At 49.0% G+C, this 22,304-nt stretch overlaps 1 protein-coding gene across 11 annotated transcripts in view; it reads left to right on the top strand.

The window, feature by feature from the left end:
* The window catches only part of HUWE1 (HECT, UBA and WWE domain containing E3 ubiquitin protein ligase 1), a 115,182-nt gene extending 94,391 nt beyond the window's left edge, over nucleotides 1-20,791 (top strand). For 9 of the 11 annotated variants that reach the window (XM_084836098.1, XM_084836093.1, XM_084836091.1 and 6 more), the window contains 25 exons: nucleotides 540-585; nucleotides 1,412-1,687; nucleotides 2,045-2,303; nucleotides 2,393-2,526; nucleotides 2,620-2,840; nucleotides 3,636-3,924; nucleotides 4,021-4,123; nucleotides 5,155-5,695; nucleotides 7,901-8,468; nucleotides 9,124-9,248; nucleotides 9,366-9,522; nucleotides 10,757-10,889; nucleotides 10,983-11,185; nucleotides 11,425-11,552; nucleotides 14,150-14,246; nucleotides 14,446-14,601; nucleotides 14,690-14,935; nucleotides 15,242-15,359; nucleotides 15,913-16,053; nucleotides 16,339-16,626; nucleotides 16,743-16,848; nucleotides 17,454-17,571; nucleotides 18,707-18,888; nucleotides 19,221-19,411; nucleotides 20,266-20,791. In XM_084836098.1, coding sequence (XP_084692224.1) covers nucleotides 540-585; nucleotides 1,412-1,687; nucleotides 2,045-2,303; nucleotides 2,393-2,526; nucleotides 2,620-2,840; nucleotides 3,636-3,924; nucleotides 4,021-4,123; nucleotides 5,155-5,695; nucleotides 7,901-8,468; nucleotides 9,124-9,248; nucleotides 9,366-9,522; nucleotides 10,757-10,889; nucleotides 10,983-11,185; nucleotides 11,425-11,552; nucleotides 14,150-14,246; nucleotides 14,446-14,601; nucleotides 14,690-14,935; nucleotides 15,242-15,359; nucleotides 15,913-16,053; nucleotides 16,339-16,626; nucleotides 16,743-16,848; nucleotides 17,454-17,571; nucleotides 18,707-18,888; nucleotides 19,221-19,411; nucleotides 20,266-20,368 — 4,929 coding nt within the window. In that variant the 3' untranslated portion in view covers nucleotides 20,369-20,791. The remainder of the gene's footprint in view (nucleotides 1-539; nucleotides 586-1,411; nucleotides 1,688-2,044; nucleotides 2,304-2,392; nucleotides 2,527-2,619; nucleotides 2,841-3,635; nucleotides 3,925-4,020; nucleotides 4,124-5,154; nucleotides 5,696-7,900; nucleotides 8,469-9,123; nucleotides 9,249-9,365; nucleotides 9,523-10,756; nucleotides 10,890-10,982; nucleotides 11,186-11,424; nucleotides 11,553-14,149; nucleotides 14,247-14,445; nucleotides 14,602-14,689; nucleotides 14,936-15,241; nucleotides 15,360-15,912; nucleotides 16,054-16,338; nucleotides 16,627-16,742; nucleotides 16,849-17,453; nucleotides 17,572-18,706; nucleotides 18,889-19,220; nucleotides 19,412-20,265) is intronic. The other 2 variants (XM_084836092.1, XM_084836099.1) reach the window with 2 other exon arrangements.
* The last annotated feature ends 1,513 nt before the right edge of the window (nucleotides 20,792-22,304 follow it).

Here is a 22,304-nt window from a genome sequence, read left to right as displayed (position 1 = left end):
CAGTTGTGGGGGGGAGGTCAGAGCGCCAATTCCGCAACCCTCTGAGGTTGGAGCACTGTCTCTGACCTCAGATCCGGGAATCTGGAATATTCTGTGACCCCTCAGACACTGTCTAAGGACCATAGGATTGCTCCCTATGACAGTTTAGCAGGTTTGTTCAGTTAGAGGGGGAGTAGGATACATTGACACTTCCATTATGTGATCCATTCAAGCCCAACATCTTTAAATTCTAGGGCAGATCCAGCAAATATAGTAATGGGAATGTGACCCTCCACATCATTTCCAGCAATATTTAGAATGTTTTTTTTTAATGTGGAACATTCTGATAGACATGCTTCACAGAATTAGATTGAAAGCAGGTTGGGGGCATTGTAGCAGGTGGGCATGGATGGGAAGAGGACCTGAAGTTGCCCCTCCTCTTCTTGTCCTAGAGGGCAGAAGCTACGTAGGCAGTTTCCTGCCTAGATGTGTCTTCAAAGTCTGTGTTTGAATTGGATGAATTTGAGTCACTCTGATGTTTTTGTTTGTTGCCTCTGCAGGGACCAGTGCCTCAATCTAACAGTTCAGCTGAGCAAAGCCTCCCAGGTAACTTACTTCTTCCTGAATCTCTGCCTGATGTCTTCTTCCCCCAGTCTAGCTGAAATAGATGCTGTTCCTGGGCCTCCTGGGATGAGGTAGTAGATTGTATAGTTTTAGGGTCACACCCGGTCTTGGAGATAACTATACAATCTACTGTCTTTCCTATGAGGACTCCCAACTCATCATGCCAGCAGTGCCTACTTTGAAGAAGAGGAAAGAAGCTATTGAAAGAGACTGCGCCTAACTCTAGGAGGAAAGAACATGGGCTCAAGAAGGGGATTGGGAATCAAAGCCCAAGTCTGGATATGATCCATGAGTTCCTTGGTTCCATCCTAGGAAATGGATGTTGGGCAGAGGGGCAGTTATAGTGGGGTGGTAATCTCAGAAGGCCCAGCGGGCAGGGTTTTTGGATTCTTCCTGTGGTTTGGGGAAAGGGTTGCTGGCACAGCGTCTGTGTGAAAGGGCAGTGGAGTAGGGGTGAGGACGGTGTGTTAACTCCGCTGATAGTTCTGAATAGAGGAAGGGCCAGTCTGTCTGACACTGACAGGGCTTTGTGCCATTTGCTCCTGCTGGGGTGAGGTAGTAAGTTGTATTGTTGTGGGGTAGGGATTTGTGCCCCAAATCAGAGATAACTATACAACTTACTACTTTCCCTGGGTGGGGCGAAGTACCCAAGTTTGTGGTGGGACTTTCCAGATGCCTAGCTCTGAGCTATCCTTGGTGCTGTAGCTCTGCGTTATTGAAAGGGTGAAGCCAAGGCCATTTTTGAAACCCGTCTGCTGCTCGGCAGCCTGGGTTTTAAGCCTCCCTGCCTCCCTTTCTTGGCTCCCAGATGGTGCCACCCATCCCGACGGCTACCCCGCAGTCCCAACTGCCACTGAAGACACCTCGGCTGGCCCCAAGCAGACTCTGGTCACGCTGGAGAGCCCCCAGCAGCAGCAGCAGGCAACAGGGGCAGGCGAGCTCCCTTCGGAGGTGGTGGGGCAGTCTAGTGCCCAGGCTTCTGCGCAGCTGCTGATGCCAGCGGAGCAGGAGGACTCGGGCCCTGGGAGGCCGAGCGCAGATGCCGAGGCCACGCAGATGGAGCTTTCACCTGCCCCCACCATCAGTAAGTGGCCTCAGGCTTCACCCTGCAGCGGGTGTTAACCCCGCAGCTGGCTGTGTGTCACTTCTGCGTATGTACAATGTACTCAGTTTTCCTACCCTCTTTCTAATGTTCAGCAGGGGCAGCAATAGTTTTAAGACATATGCAAGATGAATTAAATGTCGACCCCTCCCCACAGTGACTTAGTCTTGGCTACCAAAATTAGCCCCGATTCCTTTTTTTAAAGGACAGCCTTTTTCTAGAAAGTTAAGCCCAAATTTTGAGTTTCATAAAACTGTAGGAGCTGCCGTGCTAGGTCAGACCTGTTCATTCAGCACAGTATCCTGCCTTGACGGTTTTCCTATCTTCCTATCCCACCAGCCTCGCTCTCCCCAGAGAGGGCAGAAGACTCTGATGCCTTGACAGCAGTCAGCAGCCAGCTGGAGGGCTCACCCATGGACACCAGCAGCCTGGCCTCATGCAACCTGGAAGAAGGCGTTGGAGAGGGTGGTGGAGCTAGCAGCGTGGAGCAGACGGGCACAGGCGCTGCGGTGGCAACAGCTGATGCAGCCCAGCAAGGGTCCAATGCCCAGGCCATTAGGGAAGGCCAGCCTGATCCCAGCCAGCAAGTGGATGATGGGTGAGGACCAAAGATGGGACACAAGGAGGAGACTCATCCTTTTAGCCTTAGCACTGCGTTCGTTAACCCTGCCATTTACTCTTCCCCAGTTCCCCACCTGCCTCGTCCTCCGAAAGCTCCTCCACCAGGGATTCAGCTGTGGCCATTTCTGGTGCTGATTCTCGGGGCATCTTGGAAGAACCGCTGCCCTCTACCAGCAGTGAGGAGGAAGACCCTTTGGCAGGTAAATACCAGAGGACCCAAAAAGAGGGGATTATAATGGCTTGGCTCTCCTCTGTAGGGACAGCAGCTGTACTTAACTTTTCTTTTTGTATAGGGATAAACCTCCCGGAAGGTGTGGACCCATCTTTTCTGGCTGCTCTGCCTGATGACATTCGTCGTGAGGTGCTGCAGAACCAGCTGGGCATCCGGCCTCCTGCCCGTGCTGCCCCTACCACCACTGCTGCTACTCCAGCACCTCCCGTAGTGGCCAACCCTGGTGTGACCGAAGTCAGTCCGGAGTTCCTGGCTGCGCTGCCTCCAGCTATCCAAGAGGAGGTATGGTGCCACTTTTAGAGGCTAAGGGGTAACGCAGCAGTTCAGTCAAGGGTCACAGAATTACGAAATCTGAAGGAAACCATGTGCTAAACCTGCACTGCAATAACGCAAGACCACCTGCACCGAAATCGTTCCTCACATATACCTTTCTGATCTCTTCTTTCAAACCTCAAAAAAGGATTCCACGGCTATCCTGTCTTGTGGGGTACAGTGGAGAAATAGGTGTGACAGCCATCCAATATGTCCGTTTCACCCTTTCTGTGCAGAAGCAGAATGTACAAGACTTAATCTTGAGCAGAAATCTAGGGCACTAATTTATATAACGGTGCAGCTAAAGCATTCATGGGAGAGGTGTAGAGGGGCCTGAATTCTTAGTTGTCTGTAATGAAATATTTTTTCCATGCTTAGGTGGTCAGCTGATCACAACCCCTGTTACTCAATAGCTTCCATTAATGCTTAATAGCAATTAGCCTCTCCGTTATTAAAACAGGGTAGCTAACACTCAACCACCACCCCTGCCTCCCCTTTGGGGGACAATGTTTATGAATTCAGCTCTGTCTGGACAACTGCTTCAGTTCGTACATTTTTAATACATGACGGTATCTATGCATTGTGTCAGCGTCCAGGGCCTATTCTGTCCTTTCTTCTTACTCTGGCTGGCAGGAGTAGTGGAATGTCATAAAGCCTCCTGCTCATTGTGATGAGAGAGTGGTTGAGTCCTGTGCTTTTGCCCTGTCGTGCCTAACAAAAAAAGTTGTTCCTTATCTCTCCCCGCCCCCCCGCCCCCCGCCCCAGGTGCTGGCCCAGCAGCGGGCAGAACAGCAGCGGCGTGAACTAGCCCAGAGTACAAGCTCAGACACACCCATGGACCCAGTGACTTTCATCCAGACCTTGCCATCAGACCTGAGGCGCAGCGTGCTGGAGGACATGGAGGACAGTGTGTTGGCCGTCATGCCTCCTGACATCGCTGCAGAGGCGCAGGCTCTGCGGCGGGAACAGGAAGCGCGCCAGCGCCAGCTTATGCATGAGCGTCTCTTTGGCCACTCGAGCACCTCTGCCTTGTCTGCCATTTTGCGAAGCCCTGGTAAAGGAGGTCTTTCATTCTTTGCTGTCCTACTGTTCTTTGGTTCTGTAAGCCAAACCAACTCATGGTTTCTTTGCTGTTTTTTCTCCTCCACAGCCTTCACAAGCCGACTCAGTGGAAACAGAGGTGTCCAGTATACACGCTTGGCTGTACAAAGAGGAGGTACCTTCCAGATGGGTGGTAGCAGCAGCCACAGCAGGTACCAGATACAGAGGGATGGGGGGAAAGAGTGCTGTACTTTCTTTGGGAGGAGGAAGTGGAGGCTTGGGATTCACAGGGAGGGACAAATATATCTTGTAGATTAAACTGGACTACTTGGGAAATGGAAACCAGAGTTATAATAATTGGCTCAAACTAGCTACACCAGGGGTTGACAGAGGATAGATCTCCAGATGTTTTGGATGTCAGCTCCCAGCATTTCTGACCATTGGCCATGTTGACACGGGCTTATGAGAGGTGAAGTCCAAAATACCTGGAGATCTACCTTCTGCCCATCACTGAGCTGCACAACAAATTGAGGTAGGCCCTCCCAACAGTCCTAGTTCTTTCAGAGCTGTCATTACTTGGCAATTGAAAAGGATACTCCTTTGCCATTGTGATCTGAAAGGTGGCCTGATTAATCTCTGGGTCAGTTGAGGGACCAACTTGAAAACAAAGGGGGCAGTTTTGAGGAAAAGCAGGGCCAGCGAAGGTGTGCTGTAGTTGGCTCTTCCTCTCTACTTGTGAGCTACCCAACTGTCCAGATACTGGGTGCCCGATCCACTGTCTGGCTAACAAGTAGAAGGAGAATTCACAGGTAAGGAAAATGGTCCACTTTCCTGCAGTGAAGGGGAAGATATCCTTGTATGGGTTGTTCCACTTGCCCCAATAGGCAGGAATACGTAAATTTGGCTTGAGTGCTCTCCCATGTGGGGGAACAACCTGCCTCCAGTTTTGTTCCTGCTTAGCTATGAAGCAGGTCGGTGTTGGGAATCTGCCGACTTTTCTTATCTCTTTTTCTTTGGTCTTTATCCTGTCTACTATCTTTGGTCCTGTGAAGTGTAAAAAAAAAACAAAAAAAGCAAGCAGCCAGAAGAGAAAAACTAAGTCATGACATGGTCAAACCTGATGGCCCATAGATAGATGAGTCATGTTTTGGAGAGGTTTTTCCTTTTGGATACCATAAAAAAATTCTGTGTGTTTGGAGCCCCATGTCGACTGTGGCCTGATATTTCTTTTGTGGCATCCTAGGCCATCAGGAAGCAATGTGGACAGTCTGTTGCGTCTGCGGGGGCGCCTTCTGTTGGACCATGAGGCCTTGTCATGCCTACTGGTGCTGCTGTTTGTGGACGAGCCAAAGCTGAACACAAGCCGGCTGCATCGGGTGCTGCGGAACCTCTGCTACCATGCGCAGACACGCAGCTGGGTGATCCGGAGCCTGCTGTCCATCCTGCAGCGCAGCAGCGAGAGTGAACTGTGTGTAGAGACGCCTAAAGGGACTGCTGCACCAGATGACAAAGGCAAAAGGGCTGCCAAGGCCTGTGCCCCTGACAGCCGGCCACTTGACCTCCTGCACAAGATGGAATCCAAGAGCTCAGGGCAGCTTTCTTGGCTCTCTGTCTCGATGGACGCTGCTCTGGGTTGTAGAACCAACATCTTCCAGATCCAACGAGCAGGAGGACGCAAGCACACGGAGAAGCATGCTGCCGCCGGTTCCACTGTTCATATACATCCACAGGCTGCTCCTGTGGTCTGTCGCCATGTACTTGACACTCTCATCCAACTTGCCAAGGTGAGGACAAGGGTTGTCTGAGTGGCACTCTTTGCATGATGGAGAACGGTCATTCTGAGTAAAGCCTGAAGGATCTGGGCCTGCTTAGCTTAGAGAAAAGGTTGGAATATTTTGACAGCAAAGTGTTGGAAAGAAGGAAAGCAACAGTTCATCCCATCTGCTGAGAAGTAGGATAAGGACTTAAATTACAGGAAGGCAGATCTAGATTAAATACTACGGTGAGCTCCCAAACCGATAGCACGTGAACAGTGAAACTACTTGTGCGTTATGTGCACACCTTCAAAGCAGGTTACAAAGTTAAAACCGATATTGGCTCTTCCCACCCCTGCAGTTGCTCCCAACTATTGGCAGCAACGGTTGATCTCCCTCTCTGGAGTCTTCATGAAAAGGTTCGGCAGCCTTTGGTAGGATATCCTGTACTAGAAAGCATCCAATCATGGGAAAGGGGACTAGGCTAGTTGGCTTCTTGGTTCCTTTCCTGTTGTTGGACCCCATGGTTATCTGCCAGCGCTGCTCTTTAACGTCATACGTTGTATCAGCAAGAAAAGGCCACAGACACATCCTTCTCCATGTGTGTTGGCTGGACCAAGGCTGTGTTCTGAGCAGGTTGCAAACTCTGCTTCCCTTAGTCATTGTAACAAACCCGAAATACAGAGTGTTGTATCCTTCGCTGGGCCTACTTTCGTTGGCAATCGTCATTCTACCAAAAAGAGTTCTGTGAACCCAAAAGTGTAATGGATTTTTAAAATCCGCATAACTTATTTAAATTATTTATATAATTTATTTACTTATTTAAAATATTTTTATACTGCCCTTCATCAAAATTGTGATTCCAGAGCAGCTTACAATATCACAGCCTTCCCTGTCTTCCTTCAGTGATGGAATTATCCAGGAGTGGGGTTACTTGTCCCACTGGCTTCAGGGGCTAGGTTATTCAAATGACTCTGTGCGCGGTCCTTTCAGTGGGAGGAGCCTCCCCCAGTTCCATTCCTGCCTGCTTCAAGGCAACAAGGTTTTCACAGAGCTCCAGTTCTGTGAAACTTTTAAAAATTATTATTATTGTGCTAACGGCCAGCTTCAGCATTTGTAAACCTGGCAGTTTGTCTGACCTTGGACGAGGGAAGCCTCTGCCTCATGTCTGCTTTTATGCCCTGGGGGTGGGGTGGGGGACCAGAATTGGCCACGACATGGAGCATAGATCCCAGGCTACTTTCTGGCAAAGGGGGCATCCCAGGAAAGGAGCATCCTTCTTTCTTCTGGCAGCTGGGTCAGCTCTCCTGTCTTGCTACTGTTTTATTTAGCTCTTAATAGGAAGTCTTTTTTTCATTTGTCTTTAAAACCTGCAGCAGTCCTGTGGGATAGATAATTGTTTGGGTCTTGCTGTCATATGTATGACATGCCCAGTGATCCAGTGAGTCCATGATTTTGCTGAGATGTGATCAAGCCAATGCTTTGTCCTTGAAGACAGTTCTCTCTAGACCTGGAGTTAGGGCAGATGCAAGGAGAGAAGATTAAGCGTGTGGATGCGCCATAGGTTGTCGCTGGTTTCTATTTATTGCCCAGCCAAAAGGTTGGCTGTGTAGCCAGAGGGGCCTGGAGCCCACTGCTCTGCAGAGTTTCCCCTTGCTCATTTTAGTTTGAAGGGTGGGGATGTAAAGGACCCATCTACTGGCTTTGGTGAAAACTGCTGTCGAAGGTCTGCGCCAGTGCTGCCTCAAAGAAGGTGTTGCACTGCTTATGTGGAAGCAGGCTGGACGTTCTGTGTGGGATGTGTCCTATTGCTTGGTTGATACTAATATCCTGGAGTGAGGCTCTGGGCGGTGGGTGCTCTGACTTATTCTTTTGCTCCTAGGATGTAACAGCTACTCCTAATACTGATACAGAGCGGCTTGTTCTCTAACAGCCATAGGCACTAAGATGTATACATGTAACGTAAATAGTTGCTGGAGGGAGATCATCTACTACTGGGAACTGTATCTAATGTCCATTCAGGTTTGTCCAGAACCCAGTGTATCTCTACGCCTAGAATTTGGGGTGTGCATGTGTGATTTGGGGAAGGGGGTAGATTAGAGAGGGGTCCTGTTGAATCTTGAGTCTGGACAGGATGGTAGATAATCCCATGGAATTGAGAGCTGAATCTCAGCACAGACTCAGTGACGGATCCACTGATTTGGCATTCTCCTGTTTTTCCCCCTGACTTCACAGGTGTTCCCCAGCCACTTTACACAGCAGCGGACCAAAGAAACCAACTGCGAAAGTGAGCGGGAGCGTGGCACCAAACAGTCAGGCAGCCCTTGCCCAGGCCAGACAGGAACTAGCGGCATCTCCACTGACTTCTGGGACTTGTTGGTCAAACTGGATAACATGAACGTAAGCCGCAAGGGCAAGAACTCCATCAAATCTGTGCCTGTGAGCTCTGGCTCCGAGGGGGAGAGCTCCCCCTACAGCCTGGAAGCCTCTCCTCTGGGCCAGCTGATGAACATGCTATCCCACCCGGTGATTAGACGGAGCTCCCTGCTGACTGAGAAGCTGCTGCGCCTGCTGTCTCTCATCTCCATTGCTCTGCCTGAGAACAAGACCACAGCTGAGGGGGCAGCCAACCACACTGCTGCTGCTGCTACCACCACCCCAGCGCCTGCCCCTGCCCTGGCTGCTGCTGCTGCTGTAGCTGCCGCCACTGCAGCCGCCACTGCAGCTGCGACGGTTGCTTCTATCACCACCTCCGGTGCTGCCACAGTACCCGCCACAACTACTGTCCCCACCACTGTGTCCAGTAAGTCTTTGGTTGATTTGTGGGGGGCGGGGAAGGGAGTAGATAGAGGTACTTCTCCCTGCCCCACATTTTCTTTTCTTTCCTAGTTCCAGTTCAACCAGATTTTGTGGCATGTATGTGAACTTGCATAACTTTTCGTTTTGCATAGTTGTGTTTTTGCTAGTCTTGGTGAGGAGCAAGAAGCTGTAAAGGGCACTGAAGCCTTGCTCTCAGCCATTGGAAGTCTTCAGCCAACTCTGGCTTTTAAGACTTCAGTAGGTATCGCCCACACACTTCCAAGGATATCATTACAGCCATTCGGGCCAGAAATATGTGTGTGTGTTTAACAAAATAGAGAGCTGGGATTCTGAAGCTGAATTCTGCACCTAATGCCACACCTTGTGCTGTATCTGTGCTTCTACGGAATTGCCGCATACACACCACCCTGATCAAGGGGGATATTGACTGACAGTGCATGGAGGTGTGGCCAGAGAGCGTCTCTACTTGAGTGGCTTCTGCAGTGAAGCTACCAAGGCTCTTGGACAGGAATGGTAGGTGAGTGCTTAATAGAGGCTTGGACTTTAAAAGGTAGGAGGTGTTTCCTATGGTCATTTCCCTACCGATGAATCTTCAGATCCCAAGTTGGTGCTAGTTTGTGTCTTGTCACTCCTTGCAGCCGCTGCAAAAAACAGCAAATCACCAGCCAAGGTGTGTGAAGGGGGAGGCGGAGGTGGAGGTGGAACTGACAGCAAAATGGCAGCCTCAGGCCTAACAGAGAACCAGCTACAGCTATCTGTGGAGGTGAGTTATGGTGGAAGGGCAAGAGTAGCTATGCATAACACGGGGAGGCTGGGAGGCTAGAGGCTGAACTTTCCAGCCCTTAGTCCCAGTTACTAAACTTCTCCTTTTCCATGCCAGGTGTTGACGTCTCACTCCTGCTCTGAAGAAGGCCTGGAAGATGCTGCTAATGTTCTCTTGCAACTTTCGCGGGGTGACCCAGCCACACGCGACACCGTACTCAAGCTCCTGCTTAATGGGGCCCGGCAACTGGGCTACACTCTCTGCAAACAGATAGGTAAGGACACATGGGACTGGGGATGTGCTAGTGGGAGGAGCTGGCTGGGTTTAGTAGCCATGCCCTGCCTCTTCCACGGGCACCCCAGTGAAGAGTCGAGGGGTGAAGCCCAAAATAGCAGGAAGTAGCTGAAAGAATCTGAGGGCTCCTCAGGATGTATCGGTGTGCACCTCTGGGGGCTCCCATGTGTAGCTGCACGCTGTGGGTAATGTTTAAAGGTACAGCTCCTCACTGACAGGATAGTAACTCAAAGGACTGTTTTCCTTGCTGTCAAGTCTGAGCTGCAGTCACTCCTGGAATTGCCCTACTAGGGGGTGTCGCACCGTAAGTGCTCCTAATGGCATGGCAACTTCTCCAGATACAGGACTTCAGCCTGTTCTGGAGTAGGTAGCATTCCCCTTGAAAGGTAAGGTTCATGGTTTGGGAGTTCTCCTGGACCTAGCCTTGCTTCAGGTTATCCAGATAGTGGCTGTAGACAGGGAGGCCTGAGCTCAGCTTTGGCTGATGCTCCAACTATGCCCATTTGTGGGGGAGGTCAGAGCATGCATCAAAATTTGGTTACCTCAAAATTGGACTACTATAAGATGCCCCTGTGGAGAATTTCTGGAAGCTTAAGTTGGTTCAGAATGCAGCCGCTAGGGTGCTCACAGGAACACGGCTGTGTGCTCATACTATGCCCATTTAGAATAGCTGCACTGGTTACTAGTATGTTTCTGGGTGCAATTCAAAGTGCTGGTTATTATTACCTATAAAAGCCATAAACAGTTTGAGTTCAGGACCACCTCCTCCCATACCATCTTGCCCACTCTCTAAGATCTGATAGAGAGGCTCACCTCTGTGTCCTGATGGGGATTCATGCCAGGTTGGTTGGCAACGTGAGGGGGCTTGTTCTGTGACCGCACCCTAGTGTTGGAATTCTCTCCCCACAGGAGGATCAACTGTCTCTTTCACTTTGCAAACGCCGCCCCCTTCTGAAGATGACATTTTTTTAGACAGGCTTTTTATTGTTTTGTTCTTCAAGCTGATTGTTTTTCTAATTGTTTGCTGCTCTATCTGTTCTGGGCTTAAATTGTTTTAACATCCTTTTAGATATTACTAGCCAACTCGAGTATTATTTTATAGTGGAAAGGTGGGGTACATGTTTTCATAAATAAATAAATAAAGCAAGCAAGGGATGGGGATTTTCCCTCTGGCAAGACAGGATCAGTCTCGACCCATGTCTCCCCCTTCCTAGGCACACTCTTGGCAGAGCTGCGAGAGTACAACTTGGAGCAGCAGCGTCGAGCACAGTGTGAGTCCCTGTCACCAGACGGGCTCCCTGAGGAGCAGCCTCAGACCACCAAATTGAAAGGCAAGATGCAGAGCAGGTGAGGGTCCTCTATGTTGACCCTTTCCTCCTTGTTCTGAGTGGCCTTCGCTGACCTCCCCACTCCCTCCCTCCCTCCCTCCCTCCCTCCCAGGTTTGACATTGCTGAGAATGTGGTGATTGTGGCCTCGCAGAAGCGCCCTCTGGGTGGCCGGGAGCTCCAGCTGCCCTCCATGTCCATGCTGACCTCTAAGACCTCCACACAGAAGTTCTTCTTAAGGGTGCTACAGGTCATCATCCAGCTGCGGGATGACACGCGGCGTGCCAACAAAAAGGCAAAACAGACAGGCAGGCTAGGTATGTTGGGCAGGAGAGCAAGGGCCATGCATGCCCTGTTGTAGGTGCTGGAGCGGGGGTGGGAGAACTGATACTGGGTTAGACAGCTACAGTACTTGGCCGTAGCAGTTCTGTGGGGGACTCTTGGTCCCCTGTACATTTTTGAGTCCAAAGCTCAAGTATGGGGCTAAGTTCTGGTAAGCTTGGCTCTAGAGTACAACCTTCATTCTCCTTTCCCTCCTCACCCCCTCTTCGTGCAGGTACTTCCGGTCTGGGCTCAGTTAGCAGCATCCAGGCCGCTGTTCGGCAGCTGGAGGCTGAGGCTGACGCCATTATACAAATGGTACGTGAGGGTCAGAGGGCCCGGAGGCAGCAGCAAGCAACAACGGTTAGCATGGTGCCTGTGGCGCTTGTAGGCCACTCATTTTGTTTATTTGAATTACCCTTTTTTCATTCTTTTACATTCCCTCTTCCATCTTCCATCTTTTCTCCTCCTTCTTCATGCCTATCTGGTTTGTCATCAGAGCCTCTTTGTGCGCGAAGATGGCTTTAGCTCCTTGCTGCTTTTGGCTTCCAGTCATAAAAGCTGTTCTTCAGGGGGACTGAGGGAAGGCGGGTGGAGGGTGATCAAGATGCTAGTTTCTGTGTATGGGTGGAAGGATTTGAAAAGGACTAGTCGCAGATGGACTGTAAAAAAGTGCTGGAGATAGAAGATGCTCTCCCTCTTTGAACCTGGCTTATGTGTACTCCCTGGCTGCTCTCTCACCAGCCTCAGTTCCCCACCACTGGACTTCCATGGTCTTCATCTTTTACAAAGTTTACTGACTAGTTTGAGATCATAGGTGGATTTTTGCATAGTACCTCTTAACAAATTGTGATCTTTGGACTTTTCACTCATACACACACCATTTTTGTTTTTGTATTGTTTAACTTACTGTCCCAACACTTCATTTTCGTTTTTTCTTCTTCTTTTCCCCCCATGTGTTTAGCCTCTGTCTGGCCTGGACACCTCTCTGCCAAATAGTGCATACCTTCCTTCCTCTTCCTGTAGTTTTGGGATACCTGCTGGGGGTGGGTGGAGTAGGGGAAAGTAAAACAGGATCCTTCACAGACTCAAGCAATCTTGCCCGTTTCAGAGCTAGTCCACTTCTGCTGTAAACCCATCACTAATTCTCTCCTACTTCCAGACTTGAAGTGAGAACTCAGTTGGGGGGACCCCCCTTGCTGCATCTTGCCTTGACTGCCCTTAGTAAGGAGGGCCTAAGCAGTTACAGAAGGGGTACATGGGGGCTCTGCAGCTCCAGTACCAAGCTGTCTAAGCAGGATGAAAAGGGAGTGATTCTTTTTGTGGCTCCAGCTACCTCTCCCCTGTACTGTTTGGCCCAAGACTTGATTAAAAATCTGGGTATAAATGGAAAAACAGTAATTGCTGAGAGGGCTAAGCCTGGTGAGAGTGGAGTAAAAAGCTGACCCACACTGCAGCTATCATAGCAACTATTTAGCATTGGTCTCCCTCCACCCACCCCACCCCCATTATTCAACATAAACCAAAATGATCCACGTAAGAAGAAATGTATTGATAACAGACCATATACCAGTTTTGCAGATTGCAAAACTTTGCTTTCTGGTTCTTGCCAACTGGTTAAATATTTGTTCTAATGGTAAAGGCTGGCACTTTGGTCACCTTGTGGCAAAGGTGCAGAGCGGCAGGAAACACAAGTGGCTTGGGGACCTCTGCTGCTGTGGTCTTAGCTTTTAACACCTGCTCAATCTTAGCGCTTCTGGCATTCTGGGGTTGCTGGTTAATATGTTTTTAAAACCACTGGTTCTAAAGGGGAGCTATCCAAAGCTGCTAAAGTTATGGGCGCAACACCTGCTCTCTCAGTCTACATCTGTAACCATGGCTCTGCCTCCCTCCCTCTGCCCTTCAGCCTTATTCTCTTTTACTAGCCCAAAGCCATTCAAATTGGAGAGCAGGCGTGGCTCTACTATGAGTGAGCTGACATCCTTGGTAGCTCTAACTCACTCCCAATCCAGCATATATTCTACTTCCACCATCCGTGGAGCTCTGGAGCAGAACTAGATGTTCCTTAGGCACAGCAACCGCACTGCATGCCTTCCAGCCCACAGTTACGTGAAGTAGGAAGTCCAGACTCTGGGGACTTGTGCACACATTACTTTTTATTTCTTAGCTGCTTTACACAAAAGTAACTGTTGCATTTATTTCTGGATTGCAGCAGCTGGAGGTAATTCATTAGGGATAAATAAGGATCTAGTTTGTTTGCATATACAAGTGACATGACAGTCTTACACTAGGGTACCTTCTTGGGTGACAACTGCCCTGGAATAAACGTAACCAGTCAATAATGTGTGTACAGTCCTTCAGACCACCTCTCTCTAGATACTTTACTGGTATAGCTGCATCTTGGAGGCCTCAATTCTATCCCACTTCACTATGAATTCACTATGAATTTTCCAGCTGGCTTCACAGTAAATATATTCTAGAGAGATGTGGACTGCCCACACCCCTGGTGTTTGAGCCTCGTTAAATATGAGTTATCCCCTGCAGGAAGATCCCTGATGACAACTTCCCTCCCCTCTCCACCTCTGTCCTTTGCTTTCCAAGAAATTTTCCCACTCTAGTGCATGCATTTCACCATTGCCCTGGGCTGTAAGTGCTCCACCTTCTCAGATTCACGCATGTCACGCTTCCTGCTAGCTTTTTTTCTGCTGCCCTGTTACTTTTGTAGCTGTGTTGTTCGGTTCATTCCCTCTCTGCAGATTTTAGCTTGTGTGTAGCAGCATGTTTAATCTTTTTTGGTCTTCGTAAAGGGTGGGTGAAGTGGTAGGGCTACCATGTACAGTTCTGTTTGGTCCATTTTCTACCCTTCCTAATGGGAGCCATTGGGCTGATTTCCCAGCATTTGTTCCCTCGGTGCTCCCGGGAGGTTGCAGCCCTCACTGATGTGTCTCTCTTCTGTCCAGTCGGAGTCAAACCAGGCAGAGGGCTCTGTGCGGAGAGATGAATCACCTATGGATGTGGATCAGCCATCGCCCACCACGCAAGACACCCAATCAGTTGGTTAGTATCTGCCTTTGGGGGTTGAGGGAGTGGCTGCCTTTGAAATGGAGAGGCTGTTCTATTTGCATAGGCCCTCCTTCTGAGAACTGACACCCCTGTGTTCAAAGGAGCTGCCTGTCATGAAACTGTGGTACTTGGATGGGAAGGCTGTGTTTTAAGATCCAGGATTTCTGTGGACTAAAACTTTCTGTTCCTACAGCGTCAGAAGGTTCCCAGCAGGGTGAGAAGGAAAAAGAGGAGCGTCCTCCAGATCTGCCTTTGCTCAGTGAGCAGCTCAGTCTGGATGAACTGTGGGACATGCTGGGCGAGTGTCTGAAGGAGCTGGAAGAGTCCCATGACCAACATGCTGTGCTTGGTGAGGCTCCTGGCTGCGTGTGTGTGTCAGGCTGTAGGTGTCGCACCTCCCTGCCTTTTGGGAGCTCACTTTCTGTTCTCCCCTGCAGTGCTGCAGCCCGCAGTGGAGGCCTTCTTTCTGGTGCATGCCACAGAGCGGGAAAGCAAGCCGCCAGTACGTGACACCCGGGAGAGCCAGCTGGCTCACATCAAGGACGAACCCCCACCCCTTTCCCCTGCCCCACTGACGCCTGCAACGCCCTCTTCCCTGGACCCCTTTTTCTCCCGTGAGCCCTCATCCATGCACATTTCCTCCAGCCTTCCCCCGGACACACAGAAGTTCCTCCGCTTTGCAGGTAAGTTCAAACTAGGACACACCTAGCTATGTCCAGGGAATGGAAAGGAACTCTTTCATGAGAGCTTCACAGTGGCCATGGGGGATGGAGAACTGTGCTGTCTGTCTCAGAAGGACAACTGGAAGCTCGCTTGGGGATGAGTGTAGAAGCCATCGAATACATCATGGGTAGGACATGGGTGGTGGATCAAGGCTGGCATGTGTTGGATTAATCAGGAAGATTAGATGGGGAATCTACAGTATGCCAGGAAGATAATACAGTTAAGGAGCCTACAACAGGGCCATCACTTGTGTTCTCATCTTGTAGAGACGCACCGCACTGTGCTGAACCAGATCCTGCGCCAGTCCACCACCCACTTGGCTGATGGCCCCTTTGCTGTCCTCGTTGATTACATACGTGTGCTGGACTTTGATGTCAAAAGGAAGTAGGTTTCAGGGTGGGGGTGTTAGTACTTGGTTTCTACTCCTTCAGTTCCCTCCTTTCAAAGAAAAGCAGCAGGAGACGTCAGGGGTTGTAAGCATGCCTCACCGAAGAGGAGTAGGACATTCCACCTTTGAGCACTAGGGCAGATTGCTTCAGTGCCATCCCAGGCTAGCACACTGGCTTTCCTGTAGCCTGTGAAGCCCCATAGGGTGGAGGTAAGGTCTAGCTACCCAGAACAATTGACGTTGTTCATCTCCCCCAGTGTCAGAGGGGGGTTGTGGTCAGGGGAAGTACTAGTAACTGGATGGATGGCCTTGTCCAGTTTCATTACACTACAGAGAATTCAGCCACTTTTCTCCTTCACCAGGAGTGACATAAAGGCAAAGGTCTGTCAGCCACCCAACAGAACTGTTACATTTTTAGTGCTTTGCACCTGGAAACTGTGTCTCCTCGGCCCTTCTCCTTGGGTCAGCTTTGGGGGTTTCCTGTATTCATAGTTCTGGGAGCTGCCCCATGTCAGAGATGGTAACTGCATGAATACTCTTCTTCCACAGGTACTTCCGGCAAGAGTTGGAAAGACTAGATGAGGGGCTGAGGAAAGAAGACATGGCTGTGCATGTGCGTCGGGATCATGTCTTTGAAGACTCTTACAGGGAGTTGCATCGCAAATCACCCGAGGAAATGAAAAACAGATTGTAAGCAATTTCTTCTTTTCCAGATGCTAGAACTTGTTATAGCACGCTGCTGAAATTAAAACCTTCTCTTGTGCAGCAGCTTATTGGCTATCCTTACTTGGGGACCTTGGCCACCTTCCACCCATTTGTTGAAAATACCATCTAAAACGTATGGGCAATGCCGGTTTTTCCTTATTCTGCAGACAGCACATAGCCAGACACTAGATCCTTGCCAGCCTTTTAAGTCCCGAGCCCATCCTCTGCCTTTGGCATTTCCTAATGGTTGCGCTCCCTTCCTTTTATCAGGTACATAGTGTTCGAAGGGGAAGAGGGCCAGGATGCTGGAGGTCTGTTGCGTGAGTGGTACATGATCATCTCACGGGAGATGTTTAACCCCATGTACGCACTCTTCCGCACGTCACCTGGTGATCGGGTCACCTACACCATCAATCCTTCCTCTCACTGTAACCCCAACCACCTGAGCTACTTCAAGTTTGTTGGGCGTATTGTGGCCAAGGCAGTGTATGACAACCGGTTGCTTGAATGCTACTTCACCCGCTCCTTCTACAAGCATATCCTGGGCAAATCAGTCAGGTGAGTAGTGTGTTTGCTTTATGGCTCTTGCTGAACTAGTCCTTCCATGCTTTCCTATCTTTCCCAACGTGTATCAGAGCTGCTCCTAACCCAGCTCGTCTCCTTCAACTTTGCAGGTACACAGACATGGAGAGTGAAGATTACCACTTCTACCAGGGACTGGTGTATCTCCTGGAAAATGATGTCTCCACACTGGGCTACGACCTCACCTTCAGCACAGAGGTAACCTGCTGTCCCCTTCTACTGGAAGGATTTCAGGGCAGGTGTCTGGAAGCTGGAGGGTGCTAGAGCTAAAGGGAGAAGAGGCAAAGGGCTATGGGTAATATACAAGAACTCGCTAGAATTCTGCCACCAGAAATCACATACATTCTGCTATGCATAATAGTAGTTGAAGATGGCTATAGATTTGCAGAATTGGTCTACAAGTAGATACTTTCCTGTTGGACACAAGTTTTGTTTTGCTCTTAAAAATTAGGACTCTGGTTGCAAGTAGTGAGGGGGAAAGCAGTGGGGTTGCGAGAGTTCATGGGGGCATCGGAGTGGAGAGTGCTGTGACAAGGAAGGCATTTGGACGTAGTATTGAAACAACACCTGTGTCTTACCCGGAGTAATGCTGCTGTAGTTGTATTTTACTATGCAAAGGGGCTTAATCTGGCTCCGGCAACAGCCTTGTGGCATTGATTCACTTTAGCAACCATCTGATGGTAAACTGAGGCTGAGGGAGAATTTGTGGAGCTGAACATGGATTGAAGATGAGGGATGTTCATGCTATCTAGTTTCTACTTGCTTAGTATTCTTCTGTCTCTCCCTGGCCCCCACCCAAACAGGTTCAAGAGTTTGGGGTGTGTGAGGTACGTGACCTTAAGCCCAATGGGGCCAACATCCTTGTGACTGAGGAGAACAAGAAGGAATATGTGCATCTGGTGTGTCAGATGAGAATGACAGGTGCGTTGGAGCAAAATGTGTCCAGACGAGGTACAGTGGTTCCCTGTGGAAGAGAACTGAAGATCTAGTCTCATCTTTGTTTGAAGATGGGATCCTTCCGCATTAATTTGCATCTGCATGTTACATTAACATTCCCACCTTTGCAAATTCTCTCTCAAGCTATATTAAGTAAAATGTGTCATACCAGAGCTTCCATACATTGCTATTTCACCAAATCAGTCAAAATGGCCAAAACAGGTAAGCCAAGCTATGTGCTGCAGAAGAAAGTGTGTGTAGACACACACATACACACACACCATTAAGCTAATCTGAAGTCAGTGTAAAAGTGGTTGTGACACTCCTGCCCTGGGTTCTACCTTCTCCAGCTTTCACCTGATGAAACTGAGAAGAAGCTGCCCGCCCCGCCCCCCTCAGGACCTCACTGACACCCACAGCTTTAGCCCCTTTTACTCTCTGGGTTAAAGAGACACCCAATATGTCTAATTGGTTCCCTCTACCCAGTACAGGAGAAGTAACAAGGAAATGCATTTTCTGATGGTAGAGTAATAAGACAAACCAATACGTGGGATTTTGTAGTAAAAAATAAAACAAATAGGCATTTAATGCAAGAAGAGTTATATATTATTATTAATCAATCTGCTTTGTTCTAACTTCCCTACCTACTCTGCCCCTTCTAAAATCCTATACACAAGCCCCATTACTAACTAAATGTAGCTTCTTCAATCCCTAAGGCCCTATCTGACTTTCAGCTGCCAGTTCTTCCTTATATAACCTCAGTCTCCTCTCTCTCTCTCTCTCTCTCTCTCTCTCTCTCATATACATGCGCACGCCTCTTCCACATTTGACTCCCTAACTCTATTAATCCTATCTTACCTGGGTCACATTTAACACTGCAAACACATACATTAATGTAACAGGCATATGTTACATGGTCATTTCCTGGATCCTGTGCTTGAGGCAAACCTGTCCAGGCAGCTGTGAGAAATGGTAACTTTTACATAGGTGTGCACATTGAGCAAGCCATGGGGCCCATAATTAACATGTAGGTTTTATTCTCTCCTGAGTTGTGGATTGCTTAGAACGTTCTTTTTGCCTTCACCACCCCCTGGTAATGATCTCTGTTCCCTTCTGGCAGGAGCAATCCGCAAGCAGCTGGCTGCCTTCCTGGAGGGCTTCTATGAGATCATCCCCAAGCGCCTCATCTCCATCTTCACTGAGCAGGAGCTGGAGCTGCTAATCTCGGGACTACCCACCATTGACATAGATGACCTGAAATCCAACACAGAGTACCACAAGTACCAGGCAAACTCTATCCAGGTTAGCCTTTCAGTTCCAGCAAGTTATCTTTTCTTCAGCATAGCTGTGCTAAGACGTACTGGGAAAGGCCCCCTCTTCAAATATTCTTGGAGTGTTGCTCATTTTGTTTAGTTCCTTGACTACCAGACTTGTAGATTAAATATATGCAAATTACTTGACATTGCTGCAAAGTTCTCCTTAGGGTGGTGCTTTTATCGGGCAAGATCCATTCTTGTATTGGCCCCCTGGGTGTGTGTTCCCCACTTCTTCTGGGGCCTCCAAGCTTCTCATGCTGCCTGGAAGAAGCCAGCAGTCCTGACACTATTCCCCACTGCTTTCATTCTTCTGCACAGATCCAGTGGTTCTGGAGAGCGCTGCGCTCCTTTGATCAGGCAGACAGAGCGAAGTTCCTGCAGTTTGTCACAGGCACATCCAAGGTGCCCTTGCAGGGCTTTGCTGCCCTAGAGGGCATGAATGGTATCCAGAAATTCCAGATCCACAGAGATGACCGCTCAACAGACAGACTGCCTTCTGCTCACACGTGGTAAGGGACAAATGCATGTGTCGAATATAATCCATGGTTGGTGATCTATTCGCTGCAGTAAATGCTTAATTTATGTGAACAACAGTGCTATGAAATCTAAGTTCAAGTAGACTGATCCAAGCCCCTGCAAGATCTGGAATTTATTGGCTGCCGTCTCGGCTTTAGAGCCATAATACACCATGACTGAGCTACTGAAGGAATTCTTTTCTTACTTGACCTGTAAGGGCTTAATGGTTTTGCATAAGCTCCCCCTATACAGCTTCAGTACCTATGGGCTCCCTACCTGGATACATAATTGGGGCTTATGGAGGTCTGAGGGAGAAAGGAAAATGACTGTTGTTGAAATGGAGGAAGTAGGGACAAATATATCTTCACTCTCATGAGTTGGTGGCTAATTCCCAGAGATGGGATGCCAGGGCTCAATTGTCTTGGAAATCCCAATTCCAGATGTTAGTGTGGGCTGGGGTGACAGTGGGTTGGGAAACGCACTTGGCACATTCAGCTCCAGGAGCTGAATCGTGACATTCAAAATAAGTTCTGGGGCTGACCCCTGGTTGAAATTAACCACTGCCAGGTGTCGAAATGCAAGAGGGCTGTAGATCGCCAAAATACCTGTGGTTCTACTAGTAAAGCAAGAATGGCTTCAGTTAAGATGTTGGGATAGTCTGGAGGACCTGAGATGGCATAGAAGGTGAGAGTGTTGCAGAAGCAGTCTCTTTCAGTTTTGCCTCCTGAAAAACTAGAGAGAGAAAGAGAGAGGCAATAGCCAAAGACATTGTCCCTGCAGTCTGGCTGATTGGCCTATTCCTGTTCTCCCTCCACCCCTCACATTATTTACTCCTTTCTTTCTTTAGTTTCAACCAGCTGGACCTCCCTGCCTATGAGAGCTATGAGAAATTGCGTCACATGCTGCTACTGGCCATCCAGGAGTGCTCGGAGGGCTTTGGCCTGGCGTAAGGGTGGCTCCAGCTGCCATATTTTTCTACTGTCAGACTTGGGGAGCAACGGGAGGGAGTGGAACCGAGCGATGCTCCTCCCCCTTTTCCAACCACCTGTGTGTGTGTGTGTGCCCTGCTGCCCCCTTACTGAAGAGAGCCACAGACCCCCAGCCAATCAGCCGTCTTCAGAGGCGGGGCCGGGGTGCAACGCTGAGAGAAAAAGACAAATTATATATATAAATATATATATATTTTTTGGTTTAGTTTGCATTTCTTAATTTGTGCTTGGAATGTGTTGATGAGGCGGCGGGAGGGAGCGTTTGGATTCTTTTGTTGGTCTCTTTCCTTGGCACCCATTTGCTGCTGGAAGGGAACCTAAGGTTTAAAAAAATTCCAAAAAAGGAAAAAAAATAAAAAAATAAAAGCGCACTCTTGATAAGAATGCACTGTGCCTGTTTTCATTTTGACAGGAGGGGTGGGAGTGGAGCGATTGCCTGGTTTGGGGAAGATCTTCTGGGACAGTGGAAACTTCTGGGGATTCCGGGGGGGTGGGGGGCATCTCTAGTGCTGTATGTATTCTGTGAGATCACTGAGCTAGCATGCACTTGCCATCCAGAGCAATCCAATTTAACTTAAGATTGTAGTGCACACACTTGGGAAAGAATAGCTTGGGGCTGTGTCTGAAAAGTCCAGACAAAAGGAGGTTGGCAAGGCTTCCATCTAACGGGTTGAGGCTTCACTGCCCAGCACAAGCTCCCTGTCCTCAGCCCCAGGATACAATTTCCTGTTCTGTTTCCCATCCCTTCTGCCACATCAGTCCTTGCCCAAAAAGGTCCACCTCAAGCAATCTTGAGAAAGCGGAATAACTTTTGCGTCATGTTTTCTGGGCATTGCATTTGGAGGCTTTTCAAAGTTGTGGAGAGTTTAGAGCCTTTTGCAGAGGTGTGACCCCTTAGGGGTAGGGGTATAAAGAGCACATGCTGAGGAAATGGGGTCAGATATTCATGCCATCATGAGATTAACCCCTAAGGCAACTTCCTGTGTTCAGTACCTACCACTGGTTGCTGTGGCAGAGAGTTAAGACTCTCAGAGTTTGAAAACGGTGATATGGTGGTAAGAGGGAAGGAGGGACCTCTTTAAGGCTTTGATCACTAAGGCAGGGGTGGGCAGACTTCAGGCTTGATTTCTTTTTTTTTTACTAGAACCCTGAGGCCCACCAAACAGAGCCTGGTGGAAAATAATGGCGCAAGCAGACATATTTTAAGAATTAAAAAACAGGGTGCCTCTGAGCACATGTTCTGTCCAAGAATTTGTGATCAGGACCAGAACCAAGCTCACAAGTCCATTCACACAGAAATCCACTCCTGATTTTCCCCAAGCATTCCTTTTTCAGCAACCTAATTTAGCAGGAAAGGTTTTTTAGTGGCTGTTACTGCTAGACAACAGGAAGTCAGAAAGAAATTCTTGTCAATCTATTGCAAATCAACCAAAGATATACCAGTAGATCCCAATCCACCTTCCCCCAATGCCTGCTCTAGGGAAAACCTCCAGCAGTATGTTGCTGAAACCTCTTGAATGCTTTCCCCTTGTCAACAGAGGGCTGGGGCTTCTTACCCTCTTAGTCCTTCTGTCCTCCAAAAGTCTCTTTAAAATCTCCTTCTGTTACTCTATTCTGTGCCCCATTGCTTCACTCAGGACAGAAAATTGACTGATACCATGTCCGTCTTTAAAAATTGTGTCCAGTTTTTGTCACTTCCTCTCCAGCAGTTACTCAAGAGCCTACTGCACAGCTTTCTCTCGGAGGAGGTAAAACCATAACTAGCTAATGTCACGTGGACAACTTCAGGAAATGGGAAGAGGGTGTCAGGAGCGCCCTAGCTGCCTCTTGCAGTCCCCACCAATAGCCAACTCAGGACACAGATGACAAGGAATTCTTTCCGAGACTTTATTCCTTT

The sequence above is a fragment of the Heloderma suspectum genome, chromosome 2 (genome assembly GCF_057233095.1).
Source record: "Heloderma suspectum isolate Gila_16-S chromosome 2, 16-S_ref, whole genome shotgun sequence".
Classification (NCBI taxonomy): domain Eukaryota; kingdom Metazoa; phylum Chordata; class Lepidosauria; order Squamata; family Helodermatidae; genus Heloderma; species Heloderma suspectum.
The sequence above is the reverse complement of the archived record's forward strand: the minus strand, read 5'-3'. Positions and strand labels throughout refer to the sequence as shown.